Genomic DNA, 20,749 nt, shown 5'->3' with positions numbered 1-20,749 from the left:
AACAGAGAGGACCAAACTTGAGGTTGTAAATAAATAGCTATGGGTTGTGGAGGGTAACCGGTTGTTTAAATAAATATAACCCGGAACAGCCTTTCCATAAAAATCAGGATTCGTCAAGTTGGCCTGAAACCGTTGTACAAAAATCTCCCTAACATTTCCCGGTTCAGCTATCTAATACGAGTACAACGTGCGCTTTTATCAGAGAGATCAAATCCTTTGTCTGGTTTTCACGTGATTGGTACTATTTTGAAGCTCGACCCTTCGGACGACAAATACAACAAAAATTGGCTAAAAAACATCAATTCCTTCACCCTCAACTAGGCACTTTTCTACAGGGAGGGGGGTCGCTTTTTTACGCCATTATTTTCGAAAGTCATCCCTTCTTTTCGATTGACTAGCCTTAATTTAAACCTTCACCACTTCTGGCTTGGCGATGGGCACAATGGCAAAGATGTTATGTTTTTTTTTCATGTTCTTTTCCTCTTCACGGTACGGGTTTGAGCCTGCCTGCCTACTACCACTTTTTTTTTTGTTCAATACACACCTCCAAACACCCGGGCAACGCCGGGCAATGCCCAGCACCAAGGCTTGTATTAAGTATCAGAGAGATCAAATCCTTTGTCTGGTTTTCACGTGATTGGTACTATTTTGAAGCTCGACCCTTCGGACGACAAATATAAAAACTATATTAATTTTCTTATCAATTTTAAATCCAGACCTTTTATTTTAATTTTTTTCAGATACATCTGCCTTACTTTTAATGCTAGGTTTATTTATGGTGTCTTTTAAATTTAATAAATTTTGAAGCTCTTTTCTCTACCGCTCTCCCTCAAACCAAGACTGTACCCTAATAAACAAAGTCTCAGACAGCATAGATATAGCACTCTCCCTCGATACTAGCGCACAAATACATGTATTTGGTGACTTCAATGTCCACCACAGTAACTGGCTAGGATTCTCAAATCACACAGACGTAGCTGGTAGCGCCACATATAGCTTCTCTATATCTCATTCCCTATCTCAATTGGTTACATTTCCGACACGTTTCCCAGACCAGCACGATCAACATGCCTCACTTCTAGATCTCTTCCTGACAACGGTTCCCAATGACTGTACAACAAATGCCCATAGCCCACTCGGGAATGCTGATCACGCTGTGATAATGGTAGAAATCAGCCTAAATTCTCGCCCTAAAACTGAAAACCCACTACTCAAAACAACGAGGTATTACAAAAAGGCTGATTGGGAAGCCATCAGGGAGCTCATCAGAGATGCCCCATGGCAAAATATCTTTACTCTTCCAGCGGAACAGTGTGCAAATGAGACAACTGAATGGTTCAAAACTGCTATTGAAGCACATGTTCCCGCACGGAAATACTATAGCAAGCCCCACTCCCCCAATGGTTTACTTCTGCTTGTGCAGCTGCCATTTGTCAAAGGCAGCATGCGTTCCGCAGATTCAACCGACATAAGTCCAGCTCAAATAAACAGAAGTTTATAGAAGCTAGAAATAATTGTAAGAGAGTGATAGACACAGCTAAGTCAGATTACTCTGAAACCACCAGAAAGCGCATCGAAGCACAGAAATTAGGAACCCGGGATTTTTGGAAAATTTGCAACAGCGTAGTTAATAATGGACAGTCAACTATTCCCCCACTAACAAACAACCATGAGGTTGCTTGCACGGCAACTGACAAGGCTAATCTGCTTGCCAGTCGGTTTGCCTCAAACTCCACACTGAACTCGGTACACCACTCACTCCCTGATTTTCCTCTGCGAACAGACGCCACACTTGACGATTTGAAAATCACCCCTTCTCAGGTACATGCTATTATAAAAAACCTAGACACCTCTAAAGCATGTGGACCAGATCTCATCCCGGCTGTGCTATTAAAAAAATGCTCTGCCGAGGTTGCTCCAGTTCTGTCCAAACTTTACAATAAATGCCTTAACGAATCTTGTTTTCCCGACTGCTGGAAAACCGCCTCTGTGGTACCAGTCTTCAAGAATTCTGGTGAAAGAACTGACCCACTAAATTATCGCCCCATTAGCCTCCTCCCGCTTTTCGCCAAAATATTTGAGTCCTTAGTTAATCAAATCCTAGTCCAGCACCTAACAGCTGCTAAACTCCTGACTGACAAACAATATGGATTCAGGCAAGCCCGTTCAACAGCAGATATCTTAACTGTAGTTTCTGAACGTATATACCGTTCATTGGATAAAACAGGGGAGGGTAGAGCGGTGGCCCTTGATATATCTAAGGCTTTTGACAAGGTATGGCACGATGGTCTTCTAAGGAAAATTAGATCATATGGAATCACTGGAAGAATTCATAACGTAATTAAATCCTTCTTAAGTAATAGAAAAATCCAAGTTGTCCTCGACGGACGTACATCCAAACAACATGACATAAATGCGGGAGTGCCTCAGGGGTCTATCCTTGGACCTCTATTGTTCCTGATATTCATAAACGACCTCCCTGATAATATTGTTTCGGAGATGGGTATATTTGCCGATGACACCACTCTCTATAACAGATATGAGGGGAAAACAAATGAACACATATCCAAGAAAATGGCAGAAACACTAGAGGATGACCTCCAATCCGTAGTGGAATGGGGACAAAAATGGTTGGTCTCATTCACTGCTGCTAAGACTAAGCTTGTTTCCTTCAATAACTACAAGAAACCTTCTCTACCACCAATAGCAATGGCCAAGAACACATTGCCTGAAAGTACTTCTTTTAAACTCCTCGGCCTAACGTTTACAGGGAATATGAACTGGAATAGATACACTGAGAGCATTGCCAAGGCTGCTGCAAGGAAGGTTGGCTCCCTCTACCGTGCTAGAAAACTACTTACACCTGCCAGTATCCTATACCTCTATAAGGCAACAATTCGCCCATGTATGGAGTACTGTTGTCACATCTGGGCTGGTGCATCTGCTGCTTGTCTCTCGCTCCTGGACAGGGTTCAAAAGAGAGTCGCCAACCTGATAGGTCCTGAACTGTCATCTAGGCTTCAACCTCTGTCCCATCGACGAGATGTTGCATCCCTCTGCCTGTTCTACAAATACTTTAATGGTGAATGCTCTGACGAACTGCAAACACTTGTACCTCCCCGACGTAACTACCCCCGACAAACCCGACAAGCTACTAAGTCTCATCCCTTTACAGTGGAGATCCCTAGGTGCAAGAAAGCCTTTTACTCCAATAGTTTCTTCCCCAGAACTGCGGGTCTTTGGAACTCCCTTCCGGGATTCTGCTTTCCCAACTGCAATGATATGCAGAAGTTCAAGTGTAATGTTAACAAACATCTTTCTACTCTTCTCCCTTCATGATGACCCCGCAAATGAATTCCCTAATAGTAGCCCCCTACTTCAAAGTGGCACTGTGCCTTGTTTGGGGTGAAAATTGAATAAAAAAAAAAAAAAAAAAAAGATGGCGACCAAATTTGACCTGATGTTGTGTCAGATAGGATTATATATTATAAAACAAATATAAAAAATATATTAATTTTCTTATCAATTTTAAATCCAGACCTTTTATTTCAATTTTTTTTCAGATACATCTGCCTTACTTTTAATGCTAGGTTTATTTATGGTGTCTTTTAAATTTAATAAAAACCCTTCAAAATTTGCTGACAAGGAGACCTTGTTTATTAAAAAACTATATGTAATAATTATTGTCCGTAACTTGATGTCTACCACAATAAAAACACTGTTTTCCGAAACGATCGTACAGATAATTGATTTTGTTGTTATTCCTTCTTATGAAACGGATTTTTAATTTAATTATAATTTGATTTTTAAATTTTAAACTATCAATCACATTACTTAATATATATATATATATATATATATATATATATATATATATATATATATATAATTATTCAAATTTATACTGACCACTGGTCGACTTTTTTTTTACTAACATTCGTCCTCTGGTGAAAAGACCATATCTTGGAAAGTCCATGGATTAAGGATTGTCTTTATTATAATTTCTTGTTTGAATTTCTAATTTATTCTGTTATATTTGTCATTTTCCTATTTCTTATAGACAGGATATTCTGGTAAAAAATAATAAATTAAGATTTTTTTTTAAATTCAATTAATAACATTATATAATCAATTCTTAATGCTGCAATATTTCAAGTTAAAAATTTATTTTATTTTTTACTAAAATATCTTGTCCTTTTCTTTTCCAGTTTTAACAACTAGTTCTCTTTTACTTTTCTAAGTTTAATCTTAACCATATTATTTTTCATTTTTCTATGTAATCCATGATTTTTCCAGGCTTTGCTTTGAAATAATATTTTCTTTTTTGTGTTCAAAATCATATGCATTGTCAACAATCCATAAAAACGTACTACCAACTTCTTAATTGACTAAAAAAAAATGAAATAAAAGACATAATTAAGTAAATAAACAAAAAGAAGGGATAAAAAAGAGAGAAACAGAATTAACAGGCGACACCGTAAGCAAAATATTATCAGCCCTAGCATGGCAAAGAGCATCACTTTTGTTTACTCTCTATATATAACCCAAATAAGATGGCATGCGAGCGACATTCCTGCTATGATTTATAAAGGCATCAACAACGAAAAGGTTGCTGTGGTAACCAACAGCCAATCAGAAGAAATCGTCTCTAAAACGTCAATGTTGAAAAAGTTGCTATGGTGACCAACAGCCAATCAGAAGAAATCGTCTCTCACGTTCCTTACTAATTCTGAAAACTTTTGAACACCAGTAATTTAATATAACTTTTGTTTTAATGAACAAAAAGGTAAATGTTTTTTTTTTTCGAAATAAAGATGAGAAGGTGACTTATGAACTGTAAAAATTGCAGTGAAGCTTTAAAGCGAGCGAGAAGAAAAAAAGAATGAGCCGTTAACAAATTTACCAAATTTTTCATTACTAATGATTACTATATTTTCCAATTTCTACTGTACATTCTTTACCCCTTATCCTTGAGTGGCCTCTTGACCTTGATAATGTGGTGATGCCTGTGTAAAAAAAAACAATGATGATGATGAGATTTGCATGTGTTTTTTTTTTTGTTTCTTTTCTATATGTTTTTTTTTTTGTGTGTGTGTGTGTGTGTGTGTGCGCATTAAAAATGAACCGATGAATCGCCCCTTTAAGTAAGACACTTTATCAAATTTCCAATACTAACGTGCTGTACACGCAATAAGCCTTATCCCCGAGTGGCTTCCGGGCCTTGATAAGTGGTGACTACCTTGTAAAAATAAAAAAAAAGACTAACTTATTTTGAAGGCGACAAACTTAAATATGATTGAAATTGTTATATTTTTTTATTTTCAGGACAGAGTTCTACCAAGACTGACCCGTGGACACTGGCAGAGGTAGGATAGTGTTTTAATTATCAATAAGTTATCTTACACATTCTTGTGTAATGAAAGCCGTTATTTGGGTGGAGAGGATTGAGTGGGTTTTTTTTTTACACAGTGATCACCACTTATCAAGGCCTGGAAGCCACTCAGGGATAAGGGTTATTGCAAGTACATTACGTTAGTGTGGAGATTTGATGAAGTGTTTACTTAAGGGGGCGGTTCATTAGGAATTTGTAAATGAAACAAAACTAATTGTTGTGGTGGCACACATACATTTGCATATGTGGATAGTAATTACACATAAATAGGAAGACTCAGTTAGTCTGAGTGTGTGTTCACCAGAAGCTGTAGCAGACACAAATAGATCCCTTTTCTTCTCGCGCATTCGCTTCATTCGTTTTCACTGGTCGTTGATGCATCGGGCACAGCTGTAGGTGCAGTGCTGCAACAGCAGCACCAACAACAGTTACAACCTCTTGCATACTTTTCGCGACAGCTGAAACCGGCCGAACAACGTTACAGCACGTTTGGCCGCGAACTACTGGCAATGTACCTCGCAGTGAAACACTTCCAACATTAACTCGAGGGCCGACAATTTGTGATCTACACCGATCACCGTCCGCTTACATATGCACTGCGTGCTAAGCCGGACAAATATTCTCCCCGCGAAACACGTCATTTGGACTTTGTTTCGCAGTTTACTAGCGATATCCGACATATCGCGGGTGAGCAGAACGCAGCAGCAGACGCATTGTCTCGCCTGCCCATCAATTCTCTGTCCTCACCATCGGATATCGATTTGCAACAGATGGCCTTAGACCAACCAAATCTGGACACGTTGGATCCATCGTCACCTGAATTCGCGACTTGCAAATTCACATATCTGCCCGTGCCTACTTCTGACACGCAGATCATCTGTGACACCTCAACGGATTCACCTCGACCATTCGTTCCAACGACCCACCGTAGAGTTGTTTTCGACACTCTACACAACCTGGCACACCCCGGACGCAAAGCCACAGTAAAGCTGATTACAGCTAGATTTTTCTGGCCTAACATGAGGCGTGACATCACTGCTTGGTCATGTTCCTGTGTATCCTGCCAAAAGTCAAAGGAGCACGAGCATATCCACGCACCCCTTGGAACACTCAGCACTCCAGACGCTCGGTTTAGCCATGTTCACATTGACTTGGTTGGACCATGGCCGGTCAGTCAGGGATTCACTTATCTCCTGACCTGCATAGACCGTTTCACACGGTGGCCAGAAGCCATCCCACTTAGTGACATTTCGGCTGAATCTGTAGCGCGAGCCCTTATATCAGGCTGGATATCGCGTTACGGAGTTCTCACTACGATCACCACTGATCGTGGTGCACAATTCGAATCCCACCTATTCCGGGAACTGTCCAAGATCCTCGGGATCACTCGCATTTGGACAACAAGCTATCACCTGGCTTCGAATGGGATGATAGAACACTTCCATCGCCAATTGAAAGCTGCATTATGCGCTTACCCCGATCAACAGCGATGGAGCGAGTACATACCGGTCATCCTTTTTGGCTGTCGGGCATCAATCAAGGAGGACCTGGGATATTCCGCAGCCGAACTGGTCTATGGAGCACCTCTATCGTTGCCAGGTCAGATGCTGACCCCGATAGAGGATATATCAACTGACACAGCTCTGTGTGTCAACAGACTACGAGCTTATCTCAGTAAGCTACTGCCGATGCACCCTAGGGAACAGACCATTAAATCTTTGGTTCCGAAGGACATTGCGACATGGACTCACGTGTTCCTTAGAAAGGACGCAGTAAAAGCCCCCCTAACTCCACCTTACACTGGCCCTTATCGCGTGCTTTCACGCACTGATAAAACTTTTATCCTAGACATTAGTGGTAAAAAAGAGACAGTATTGGTAGATAGGGTAAAAAGAGCCTTTCTGGACACATTAACACCTGAGCCACACATTCCTCCAACATACACACAGCATAATCATACACCTGAGGTAAATGTTCCACGTGAGAACAATTATGTGACCACTACATGTAGTGGTCGACGGGTACATTGGCCGAAGAGACTATGCAAAACAGTGTATTTCTGTTGAAAAAGAACATTTTTTCTTCTCTCCTTTTCAGAACAGAACGTTTTGTGCAAATATTCTAACTTTTCACAGAAAAGTAAGAACATTTTTTTTCTGCAAGAAAATAACCTAAAGAAACGGACATTTCTTATTGTATTTTTCTTTCTGCTATTTGTTATGCTACCTTTCTCTCTGTCGGCTTTCAGCCTAAGCAGGGGGTTATGTAGCAGACACAAATAGACCCCTTTTCTTCTCGCGCATTCGCTTCCTCTGAGTGAGTGATGCGGCCTTAAACTGTCCAATCTGAGGACTTGCACATGAATACGAATTAACCCCTAGGGACCAGACAGCTTCCGGTCTCAGAAGAAAACCCTCGCTCTTATGCTACCAGCCTTCGACGGTGCTAGACGTCTGTTCGTTTCGCTGCCCCTACTAAAGGTATTGACGACAGCCACTGGCTGTAACTACCTCGTAAGGCAGTGGAGACCCGACTTTCTTCCTTCCTTTCTTTCTAAAGTACGCTTTGCGAATAAACCTTTCCCTTGTTAAGTTGAAGAAGTTGTTTGTCATTGTTCATAGAATTGTGTTATTTTATTTTATTAGGGAAATTCCCTAAAAAGCCACCGAAGGCCGCCGAGAGCAGATATGTTTCTCCAGCAAAGACTCTCTTATTTGACACCATTATGTAAATATCCTGTAAATATACCTTTTCCTAATACACTTCTTATTTGATCTACCTTTGTTTGTTGAGTCGTCATTTGTATTGCTTTCTACGTTACTTGTTTCAACCTGCAAACTTAACCTGCAATGAATAATTAAGAAAGTGTATTTATTAGTTAAGAATAAAAAGCTATTTTTGCGTTTGTGTTAATGTTATGAATAATTAAAAAGACGTTTTATTGGTTAAGAATAAAAAGCTATCTTTGCTGGTTGGTTGGTTGTTTTGTTTTACGGCATATCAACCCTTTTCGGTTATTTAATGCCGACTCCTTTGGGGGGGGAATAAAACCTTTTTTTTTTTTTTACACAGGCATCACCATATTATCAAGGCCAAGAGGCCACTCAAGGATAAGGGTTAAAGAGTGTACAGTAGACAATTGGACAATATATTAATCATTAGTAATGAAAATTCGGTAAATTTGATAACTTATATGGAACGGCTCATCAAGAACTTATTTACATTAGACTTGAAGACAACCATATTGTAGTCAGCCGGAAAGCAGGAAAACGGAAGACAATTCCACAGGCGTGCAGTTCTAAGAAAGAAGCTTTGTTCATGGAATCTACGTTTAGGTGTTTTATTAATGGTGTGCGTCGATCGTATTCAGCATTCGCGATGAAGATCTTTCTGTGTTGCTCGATCGAACGCCCACATGTAGATTATTTTAATTATGATGGCAATTGCCAGCCTAGACTTGGCAAAAAAAGGTACCAGTCTGGGTTGATGAAAAGGTTCGGCATTTGGTAGCCTGACACCTCCAGGCATAGCCATCGCTTACCTTTCCTCTTATAATAGGATTGCACCTGTGTCCACGTGATGCAAAAGTTTTCGTTCGTGTCAGTAATTTTTTTTCTTGACAAAAGTCGAGGACTCCGGCTGGTGTTTTCAGCAGCTCACTTAAGCTGTAAAATTCCTGTTTTTTTTTTTTCTGACGTGAAAGTACGAAATGGTGTGCTTTTTTTTTTTTTTTACTAATTTGTTTTCTTTTCTTCCTCTTCCAAATTATCATCTGCTGCTGTGAATTTTCAACTCGCGCGAATGTGCGTCGCGTTGAAAACTATCGTGGTACATTGTCATTGGCTCAGCTTTATGTTATATCAGACGGCCTTATTTCCTCGGCGACGCTCGGCTTATTCCAGCTGTTGACATCATGTTCGGGGGGAAAGCCGGGCGGATGCTCAGTTATGTCTGGATCACTCTCAGCATAAGTACCAAAAAATCATATCTGCCCGGCTTTCTCCAGTACTTCGGGAGTGGTAGCCTCCCCCCAGTGGGGAGCCTAACTGCTCCCTGGGACGGTCACGCCCCAAACTTAGCACACCCAGGTTGCCAGTCCGTGTTATTAACCACTTAGCCATCGTTGTCTCCATGTTGTTCTTGCATTTTTGTGTGTGTCCACCATTTTCTTGTATGATTCTGTGAAAATCGATTCCATGTTATCTTAATTCATTTCCTCTTTTGAATGGTGCCTCAGTCTTGAATGACTTTGTGTAAAGATTGTTTTCAAATCAAATACTCAAGCGGATTTAAAGGATTATGCGTACCCCCCTTCCCCCACTATCTCTCTGTCTGTTTCTTTCTTTCTCTTTTTTTCTTAATCTAGTCTCTTGCTCTCTCTCTCTCTCTCTCTTCCTTCTTTCTCCCCCTCTCTCTATCTTTCTTCCTCTATACATCCCCCATCCTTGTTTTACTCTTTCTCTCTCTGTCTCTCTTTCTATACACATTCTTTCGCAATCTAATCACCCTCTCTCTCTATCTATCTCTCTGCTGACTCTCTACCTTTCCATTTTCCACCCTCCCAACCTCCTTCTGTCTTTCTCTCTCTCTCTCTTTCTTTCTCTCTCTCTCTCTCTCTCTCTGCTTATACATCCCACATCCTTCTTTTACACGCTCTCTTTCTCTTTCTCACTTTCTATACCCATTCTTTCAAAATCTAATCACCCTGTCTCTCTCTCTCTATCTATCTATCTATCTATCTATCTCTCTGATAACTCTCTTTTTCCATTTTTTCTATCCTCCCAATCTCTTTTTTTTCTGTATTCCACTCTTTTAATCTACCCTTCTCTCTTTCTCTGCTCATGCACCCCCCATCCCCCTTGTACTTTTTCTCTCTTTGTCTCTCGTTCTCACTTTCTATACACACTATACCCATCTTTTCTCATTTTAATTACCTCTCTCTCTCTCTCTCTCTCTCTCTCTCTCTCTCTCTCTATCTCTCTCTCTCTATCTATCTCTCTCTATCTATCTATCTCTATATTTTACAGCCTCCCAACCTCTTTCTTTTTTGTATTTCATTCTTTTAATCTACCCATTCAGACCCTTTCTCCATCTCTCTACTTATGCACCCCTTTTACTCTTTCTCTCTGTCTCTCTTTCTCACTTTCTATACCCAGTCTTTCGCAATCTAATCACCCCTCTCTCTCTCTTTACTTATGCATACTCCTACCGCCCTCTTACTCTCCCTCTCTCTCTTTCTTTCTCACTTTCTGTACAAATTCTTCATCAAATCACACTCCTCTCTCTCTCTCTCTCTCCATTTTTCCACCCTCCCAACCTCTTTCTTTTTTGTTTTTCACTTTTTTAATCTACCCATTCAGACACTTTACGTTTTTCTTTCTATCCTTCTCTCTGTCTGTCTCTCTCTCTCTCTCTCTACTGTCTTTCTCTCTCACTCTCTCTATTTACGCACCACATCCTCCTTTTACTCTTTCTCTCTCTCTTTCTCACTTTCTATACACATTTATTCTCAATCTAATCACCCTGTCTCTCTCTTTACTTATGCATACCCCATCCTCCTCTTACTCTCCCCCTCTTTCTCTCTCTCTCTCTCTCTCTCACTTTCATTTTCTTTACCCATTCTTTTCTAATCAAATCACCATCTCTTTCTCTCTATCTCCTCTTACTTTCCCTCGCTCTCTCTTTCTCTTTCTTACTTTAACTTTCTCTTGCCATTCTTTCTCAATCAAATTTCTCCCCCCCCCCTCTCTCTCTCTCTTTCTCTGCTCACTCTCTATCTTTCCATTTTTTTCACCCTCCCACCCCTTTCTTTTATTTATTTTTTTTGTGTATTTCACTCTTTAATCTACACATCAAACTCTTTCTCGCTTTGTCTTTCTTTCTATCTTTCTCTCTCTTCCTACTCTATCTTTTTCTATCCTTCTCTATTTCTTTGTTAACTCTCTATATTCGCATATCTATTTCCTTTTCTCTCTCTCTCTGTCTGTCTGTCTGTCTGTCCGTCTGTCTGTCTCTCTCTCTCTCTCTCTTCACCTTTTTCTATCTATCTCTGGTTTTCTCTGGTTTTGCTCATTTTCTGTCTTTATCTTTTAATTTACCCATTCTCGCCCTCCTTCTCTTTCTCTTTCTCTCTGCCTCTCTTCCTCTTTCTCTCTACGTTTCTTTCTCTTTCCATTTGCATCCCTTTCTCCTTCTCTATGCACCTCTTTCTCTTTCTGCATCTCTTTCTCTTTGCATCTCTTTCTCTTTTCCTCTCCCTCTCTTTCTCTGTACATCTTTTTCTCTTTCTCTCTGCATCTCTTTCTCTTTTCCTCTCCCTCTCTTTCTCTCTGCATCTCTTTCTCTTTTCCTCTCCCTCTCTTTCTCTCTGCATCTCTTTCTCTTTCTCTCTGTACATCTCTTTCTCTTTCTCTCTGCATCTCTTTCTCTTTTCCTCTCCCTCTCTTTCTCTGTACATCTCTTTCTCTTTCTCTCTGCATCTCTTTCTCTTTCCCTCTCCCTCTCTTTCTCTGCATCTCTTTCTCTTTCTCTCTGTACATCTCTTTCTCTTTCTCTCCTCATCTCTTTCTCTTTTCCTCTCCCTCTCTTTCCATCTGCATCTCTTTCTCTTTTCTTCTCCCTCTCTTTCTCTGTACATCTCTTTCCCTTTCTCTCTGCATCTCTTTCTCTGCTACGACTTAATCCAAATCCATCTTTATTTATTCACTCTCTATCCTCAACTGCACCCCCCCTTATCTCTCACGAAAATTTCATTAAATATGTCAGTCACATTAATAACAAGATAAACACACATCATTTCAAACTCAGCTTAAAATCAGGAACAACTGGTGAATTTCTGATTATTATATCAACAAACCTCCCACTTTAGGAATTAATATCAGTATAATGGATTAGGAACGACAAGGCCCACTCTCTCCAACAGGCAAGTGATGAGAGTAAGCCACACGATTATTACTAGAATATTTCTCTAATATACTTTCTGCAGTACTACATTCGTACTCACTATATTAGTTTAAATAGTTTCACTGTAACTATTCCCTAACATATATTTGAATTTATCCAACTAAAGGGCCCCAATACGTCTGCCTGCTTCCCACCTGACTACAACCTGGATGTCTTCAAGTCCAACGTAAACAAATTCCTGATGAACCGCCCCCTTAAGTAAACACTTCATTAAATCTCCACACTAACGTACTGTACTTGCAATAACCCTTATCCCTGAGTGGCTTCCGGGCCTTGATAAGTGGTGACCACCGTGTAAAAAAAAATATATATATACTTTAAATTAAACACTTTCTAAGATATATAAAATACAAAGAAGAAAATGATAAGGATAAATTAAGTTCCTAAAAAGCACACTATGTGATTTTGGTTGGTTGGTTGTTTTTGTTTTACAGCATATCAACCCTTTTCGGGTTATTTAATGCCGAATCCAAAGATTTTGAAGAAAAATTTTTTAATAGAATATATTTGTTGTTTTCAAGTCAGTTTCTATTTAACCCATAGTTGGGACCCTAACAGTTACTACCACTCCGGGTCAGAGTAGACCTGGGAGCAATGGTAATTAAAGGGTGGCTCCACACTCCCCAAAGCCTGCAAGCTGGGGCCTCACCACTGGATATAGTTTAAGGTCATATCCAGGACCTGTGATTTTGGAAAAGACTATCAAACTGTAGAATTTAAAGGTGACCCTAGCTGAATTTTAAAATTCTTTGGGAAATCCTTTGAAAATTATTTAGATTAAAATACACCCTTTATATACTAAAACTTAATTAAAAATGAATAAGTTTTAATAAAAGAAAATATATATTTAAAAAAAAATGAAATAAGTAAATAATAATTATGAATCACAATTTAAAAAATACATTAAATACTTCTACAAATTAATACAAATTTGAAACACAATCTATATATGTACATATGATTATGTGCATGTGTATGTGCGGGTATGTCTGTATACATGTGTATTTGCGTGCGTGTCTATATATGTATGTGTGTGTGTGTGTGTGTGTGTGTGTGTGTGTGTGTGTGTGTGTTCGTGCATACATACATGCGAGCATATATCTATTTAAATGCCTCCCCACGGGACAGAGTTAGACACCAGGGTCGTTTTTTAACGTGGAGAAAAGCTACAAAAATAAAAATTGTCTCAGTCGTGAAGGATCTCTCCTCCACCGAAAGAGAACGAGAAATGGGAAGTGCCGCATCTGAAGAACAGACACTACACTTTGATCTTGGCCAAAAGGCCCCACGATGGGAAACAAAATAAGAGCTAAAATAACTACTATTTGATAAGCTTAAATATTCTAACTTATTAAGATATAAATTAAATAAATAAATATCCAATCCGATATAACTGGAAAAAAGTCAACGTTAATTTCAAAACAAAAGATATAATTAAAACTAAACAAATAAATAATTGAACGAAAGACATTGTGTTTTATTGATAGACAAGTTGACACACACACTTGGCCTTCGGGACAAGATCAAACTGTAGTATCTGTTCCGGCAGATACTGCAAGCAAAGACTATATGTGGGAGCAATCCCACATATAAGACCTTGGTCAATGTAGGGGCAACCCTTCATACCAATTGTCACTATCCAGCTCCCCTACTCCCCGGGGAGTTGGTCCCCATTTCCCCTTCACTCCTTACATTAAAAATCGGCCTTGTGCCTAATTTGCTCAGTGGGGGAGCAAATAAATACCTCAAAGTGTAGTATCTGTTCTTCAGATGCTGCACTTCAATTTCTTATTCTCTGTCAGTGGAGGAGGAATCCTTCACGACTATACAATTTTTATTTTTGTTCCTTTTCTCCAGGTTAAAAAACGACCCTGGTGTCTAACTCTGTCCCGTGGGGAGGCATTGTAAATAGGGACAAGTTGACCCAATTTAGTGAAACTTTTTTTCTAAAGCTGAAACACTTTTAGATGACTTGAAATATTGTTAATATCGTCGTCTGACACCATGCCAACCAACTGTTTTCATCCCTTCCTTCTTCTTCTTTTCCCCTTAGTGTATTCATACCCTCCTCTATATCTTTATATTACCACTCCCTTCTTACCACTCTCTCTAACTTTTCCCTAAAACTATCCTTTTAACTCCCCCCCACTCCTTCTTTAAGGAAAATTTGATTTTTGTAACCTATAAGAACTTTAGCTTTGTTTTACGCCAGTCATGGCATATTTTCTCTCCCCAAAATTTTAAAAGGTCTGGAACCTTTTTAATTTTTGTATTTTAATTCTTCTTGCCTGATGAAATCAATTATGATTGAAACCGTCTGCATATCGTAGCAAGATATGACTGTATTTACATAAAGAATAATAAAAAAAACAAAACATATGATTTGCTCTCTTTGATTGAGCACTATCAACAACCCTTGTTGAAATTCAATTATTCTTACTTGTTGGATATCTTTCTACATGGAATATATATATATATATATATATATATATATATATATATATATATTCTTCAGAATAGTTTTTATTTAATAATCAGTTGTTATGGAAACGTGAGATTGTAAGGTTTACAAAATATTACTGGCAGTAATATTCTATAAGTTATCCCATCTAAACAAGAATTGCTCGATATGCAAGATAGAGCAAATAAATTAAATTGTAATTCAATAAATTTTAAAAAAAACTCTCATTCAATGGGGTTTCGATGTCTGTCATCAGAGGAGAGAAAATATTAGCAAATACTAATAAAGGTATGCACCCTATTTGCTAAAGTCAGTGAGATATGGAAAGTCAAAGTCCAAATAATAAATTTATCAGAATATATATATATGTATAAATATATATATATATATATATATATATATATATATATATATATATATATATGTATATGTATATCTTTGTGTGGATGTGTGTTTCTGACCATGGCTATACGTACATATAAGTATATTAAGCATTTTATTATTCTAAGCAAGACAAAGAATGCTTTAGAAAGTTAATCTCCTTAACCTATAGGGTTTCGATGTCTACCATCTCATCAGAGGAGAGAAAATATTAGCAAATACTTATAAAGGGATGCACCCTATTTGCTAAAGTCAGTGAGACATGGAAAGTCAAATTGAAAATAATAAATTTATCAGAAGTCCTGTAGCAGGAGGATTTGCAGATAAAGGATATGAAAGTTTTTTTTAGATCCAGCTTGCTTGGTAAAATCCATGTCCACTGACTTTAGCAAATAGGGTACATACCTTATAAATATTTGCTAATATTTTCTCTCCTCTGACGAGATGGTAGACATCGAAACCCTATAGGCATGAAAAATCCAATCTTGCATTTTGCTAATTCCTACCCTCTGATGAGAAGGAAAGTATTTCTTCGAAACTCCGCGGATTAAGGACTATCCATTCATCTAGTGCTTCCTTTTCAGATTAAATATGTTTTTAACTCGTTTCAAAGTGTTTTTTTAACATATTTTATTAACTGTTTGCTCATATATATATATATATATATAAGGCCGCCTTAATGTATTACACTTGGAGAGAGAAAAAGATAAAGTCTATCTTTAAGATCTCAGGCTTGTTGAACCAGCTTCCTCCAAAGGAGGAAGTTTCATGGTGATATCAATTTCATAAGCGATCCCCAGTTGCATATAAAGCTTAACTCTGATCAACCGAGAGAAAGATTAAATCTCAAAAGTATGAGGGGGGGGGGGAATATAGCCATGTTGAAAGAATGAGAGTAATTGGTATTTAGATGAAGGACAGCTGAGGTGGCAGGGTCATTTCACAGGGAAGGTCAACGAAAACGTGAGAGGAAGTGATAAAGATAGACTTGAGAGAAGGAGGGATAAATGAAGACCTGGGCAGAGGTTGGTTAGTCTGGAAGTCAATTTCTTAAAACCGCCCAACATATACCAGCATGTAAAACGGATGTTAAGCAATTCATGATGATGACGACGACGACGACGATGATGATGATGGTGATGATGATGATATTTGCAAACCTTTCTGCCATGCAACAGACATAAATTACACACAGTTTACACCCAAGAGATCTAGATATAGACTCTCGTCGGCGTAAGTTAATCTAAAATGGAAAATGTATTCTTATCTTTTATTTGTAAACCAAATTGGAGTCATGGTAAGTAGTTCATGACTCATACACACACACACACACACACTGCTAAAAAAGCTGCTTAATATAAGCATTTAGATTCCTGTTACCTGAGCTTATACTGATAGCGAAATGGGTTAGAAGTTGTCAAAATAAAAAGTTTTGATCTCAGTTTCAAATACTTGCTTGTTTTAGTCATATTGAAGAGCTGTGATACGGCGAAACAGCCCGTTTTTGGATTACTATTGTCTTTTATGTATCTTTTTTGTTTTATTTTACTTCAGCCGAAGTTCTCAGAAATCAAGGGACCCCCCCCTTATATTTGAACTCTATATGAGATACATAGATATTCGAATATTCCATTAAAATTCTTTATCTCTCAAACACAGAGTTAGTAAAGAAATTGAGAACATAATTTTCCCCTCCCCAACTAACCATTTTCATATCTTTTTTTTTTTTTTTTTTTACATAGGCATCACCACATTATCAAGGCCCAGAGACCACTCAAGGATAAGGGTTAAAGAGTGTACAGTAGAAATTGGACAATATAGTAATCATTAATAATGAAAATTCGGTAAATTTGATAACTTATATGGAACGGCTCATCAAGAACTTATTTACGTTAGACTTGAACACAACCATATTGTAGTCAGCACGGAAGACAATTCAACAGGCGTGCAGTTCTAAGAAAGAAGCTTTGTTCATGGAATCTACGTTTAGGTTTAGGCACAGATAAAGAGTGGGGGGAATTATTGATAGTATCTCTTTCATGTTGATGTCATGGTCTTACTGGATTCCAGTTTCACAGTCGAGCAAGGTTAAGACTAATCCAAATGACAAAACCATGCACGACAAAGTAATAACACATCTTAATATTTGATCCTTTTTAAGTGATTGCCTATTACTTTTTTCTGTGTTTTTTTTTTTTTTCAGTCAAAGTTCTCAGAAATCAAGGGGCCCCCTACCTTTTTTTTTTTTTTTAAATTACATTTTCACCCCAAACAAGGCGCATTGCCACTTTGGTGTAGGGGTTACTATCAGGGGCAGCAACTACTGGGGCACTATGTTGGGATTTGGGCAGCAAGATGTCGGTTCACGTTGCACTTGAACTTCTGCATGTCAGTACAGTTGGGGAAGCAGGAACTTGGAATGGAATTCCAGAGTCTAGCGGTTCTGGGGAAGAAACTATTGTAGTAGAAAGATCTTTTACATCTAGGGATCTCTACAGTGTGGGGGTGGGATTTAGCTGCCTGTCGGGTTTGTCGAGGGTGTCTACGTCGTGGGGGCACAGGTGTCTGCAGTTCGTCAGAGCATTCACCACTAAAATACTTGTAGAACAGGCAGAGGGATGCAACGTTTCGTTGATGAGACAGAGGCTGAAGCTTAGATGCCAGTTCAGGGCCTATCAGATTGGCGACTCTCTTTTGAACCTTGTCTAGGAGCGAGAGACTTGTAGCCGATGCACCAGCCCAAGTGTGACAACAAACACTTGAAATCTATATGAGATACATAGATATTCGAATGTTCCATTTTAAGTTCCTTATTTCTCAAACACCGAGTAAAGAGATTGAGAACATAATTTTCCTCTCCCCAATTAACCATTTTTATACGATGTAGTATATCTTTCATTTTGGTCTCATGGTCTTACTTGATTCCAAGACGAGAATTTATCTAGTCTGGTGGAGTATCCAGCTTCGTGCTATTACTTTAAGTAAAATCACTTGGAGAAGGTGCACCATTCCTTGGAAAAGCTAATCTGGGTTAGCCATAGTGAGAAGATCTTATTTGGGCTGCGAATACTATGTGATTTTGAATATTTGGGCAGGGTTTACTTCTATGGAAAAAGTATCCCCATGTCAAGTTGTTCTGACAAACCCCTGTACAGAGAGACCGTAGACACTCGAGGATAGTGTCTTGTAGGCATTCAAGTGTGTGTGTGATGGGGAAGGTTGATCTACCCATTTCAGAGACTATAAATAGTTACATCCAAATGTTGTGGCAGTGATTAGTTGCAGTTATTGCCTCAGAATCATGACGCATACCTCTGTCATATACTTTTGTTAATTATATTAATGTGTTTGCCATGATTATTATCAGCTTGCAAGACAACAGCAATTAGTAACATCGACTAGACATAAAAGTTACAGGTATCTACATAGGTATACATGAAGTGTAATATAGATTACAATATACCATCATACCATCTCTAAGGATTCTTAATTGTTTCATATTCTGGCTATATAGTGTTATAGTGTAGAACCACTCCGAACTAGTTCGTACTGAATATTTGGTCAGGGATTACTGCCATGGAAAAAATATCCTCATGCCAGATTGTTCTGACAAACCCCTGTACAGAGAAACCGTAGACACTCGAGGGCAGTGTCTGCACCAATATAAACTATAAATTAAATGTAAAGTCTAAACTGGTTCCCCCACCAGACTTGTTTGGTGAGGAGAGTGGCTAGTCTCCCTGAAGGATTAAAAGCAAGACCTTTCAAAGGGTGAATGAACCGTTAGCCGTGGTGAAGGCAGCCTTTCTAGGAGAAGCAAATCTCTGATTTAAAAAACCATAAAGCGGGAAACCAGTACCCGCATTAAGCTAGTCTGCAGTTTAACTTGCTGCTAGTTATCTTGCTCTTGCTTGTTGCTGGATCTTGACATTTTTAACCGAGAGAGAGACTTAGCTGTTGTACAAAGCTTAGACTCTGTAACATCATCTGTGTACAGATACTCCCTCAGGCATTTGTCTATTAAAATGGTCCTGTGGTGATGGAAGTCATTTTTGGGCTCATGGACTTTAAGTGTCTGAGGGAGTGGCACTCGTCTGACAAGATGTTGCAATCATCATCATCATCATGTATGTATGTATGTATGTATGTATGCCTAAAATTTTCGACAGAGGCGATGGATTTTCACAAGATAGGTATTGTTTTGAAGCTCAACGTCTCGGACAACAAATATTGAAAAATTGGCCAAAAACATTAATTCCTTCATCCTCAACTGGGCAGTTTTTTTACAAGGAGGGGTCGAGTTTTTTTGCGAGCCATTTTTGTACGAAGGTAGTGTCTTGTAGGCATTCAAGTTCTCATAAATCAAGGGACCCACGACCTGGGGCTAACACTTGAACTCTATATGAGATACATAGATATTCGAATGTTTCACTTAAGTTCTTTATTTCTCAAACACTGAGTTAATAAAGAAGTTGAGAACATAATTTTCCTCTCCCCAATTAACCATTTTCATATGTTGTAGTATATCTTTCATTTTGGTCTCTTGGTCTTACTGGATTCCAGGACAAGAATTTGTCAAGTCTGGTGGAGTATCTAGCTTCGTGCTATTACTTGAGGTAATATCACTTGGAGAAGGTGCACCATTCCTCGGAAAAGCTGTTGGGTAGCTATAGTGAGGAGATCTTATTTGGGCTGCGAATACTATGTTATTTTGAATATTTGGTCAGGGTTTACTGCTATGGAAAAAGTATCCTCATGCCAGGTTGTTCTGACAAACCCCTGTACAGAGAAACCGTAGACACTCGAGGACAGTGTCTGCACCAATATAAACTATAAATTAAATGTAAAGTCTAAATTTCACAGACGTTGAAATGTCTTGCTCCATATCTTTTAGCTTTAGAATTTTAAATACAGACATTGCGATTCGTATTGTTCTGCTAACATTGGAAGAGAATTTTGGAACCACTGAGCCATCGATAATGAGCGCAGTTTTTTCGGGCTTGTGGATTTCCGAGAAACTTAGTTGTTGTGACAGAACCCCATACGTCGAAATTGTTCCATTAAAGGTTTCCTTTATCTCTTAAACAATAAGTTCATAAAGTTGTGAACATAATTGACTATTTTATTATGTTATAGAATATCTTTTATTGTGATCGCTTAGTCTTACTAGATTCCATAACAAGAATTAATCTAGTCTGGTGGAATATCAAGTTTCGTGTTATTATTTTATAATATATGGAGAGAACTTAGACACTCGAGGATAGGGAATGAAGAGGCACATATTTCACAACATAGGACTAACATTTGATCTCTATGGATATTCCATATATAGAATATCTTTTCTTGTGGTCGCTTAGTCTTACTAGATTCCACAACAAGAATTAATCTAGTCTGGTGGAATATCAAGTTTCGTGTTATTATTTATAATATAAATCTCACCTGTCTGTTTAAATGTTTGCATGCATGTATGTATGTATGTATGTATGTATGTATGTTTGTATGTCTGCCTAAAACTTTCAACAGAGGCGACGGATTTGCACGAGATTGGTATC

At 38.5% G+C, this 20,749-nt stretch overlaps 1 protein-coding gene across 3 annotated transcripts in view; it reads left to right on the top strand.

Annotated features, from left to right (window-relative positions):
• The window catches only part of LOC145271119 (uncharacterized), a 310,201-nt gene that overhangs the window by 159,052 nt on the left and 130,400 nt on the right, over positions 1–20,749 (top strand). For 2 of the 3 annotated variants that reach the window (XM_080126661.1, XM_080126658.1), the window contains one exon: positions 5,326–5,366. The exons of the other annotated variant lie outside the window; for it this stretch is intronic. In XM_080126661.1, the coding sequence (XP_079982787.1) occupies positions 5,326–5,366 (41 nt within the window). The remainder of the gene's footprint in view (positions 1–5,325; positions 5,367–20,749) is intronic. 3 annotated transcript variants of the gene reach the window in all.

Source organism: Euprymna scolopes, chromosome 46 (assembly GCF_053919585.1).
Source record: "Euprymna scolopes isolate OS-2025 chromosome 46, ASM5391958v1, whole genome shotgun sequence".
NCBI lineage: Eukaryota > Metazoa > Mollusca > Cephalopoda > Sepiida > Sepiolidae > Euprymna > Euprymna scolopes.
The sequence above is the reverse complement of the archived record's forward strand: the minus strand, read 5'-3'. Positions and strand labels throughout refer to the sequence as shown.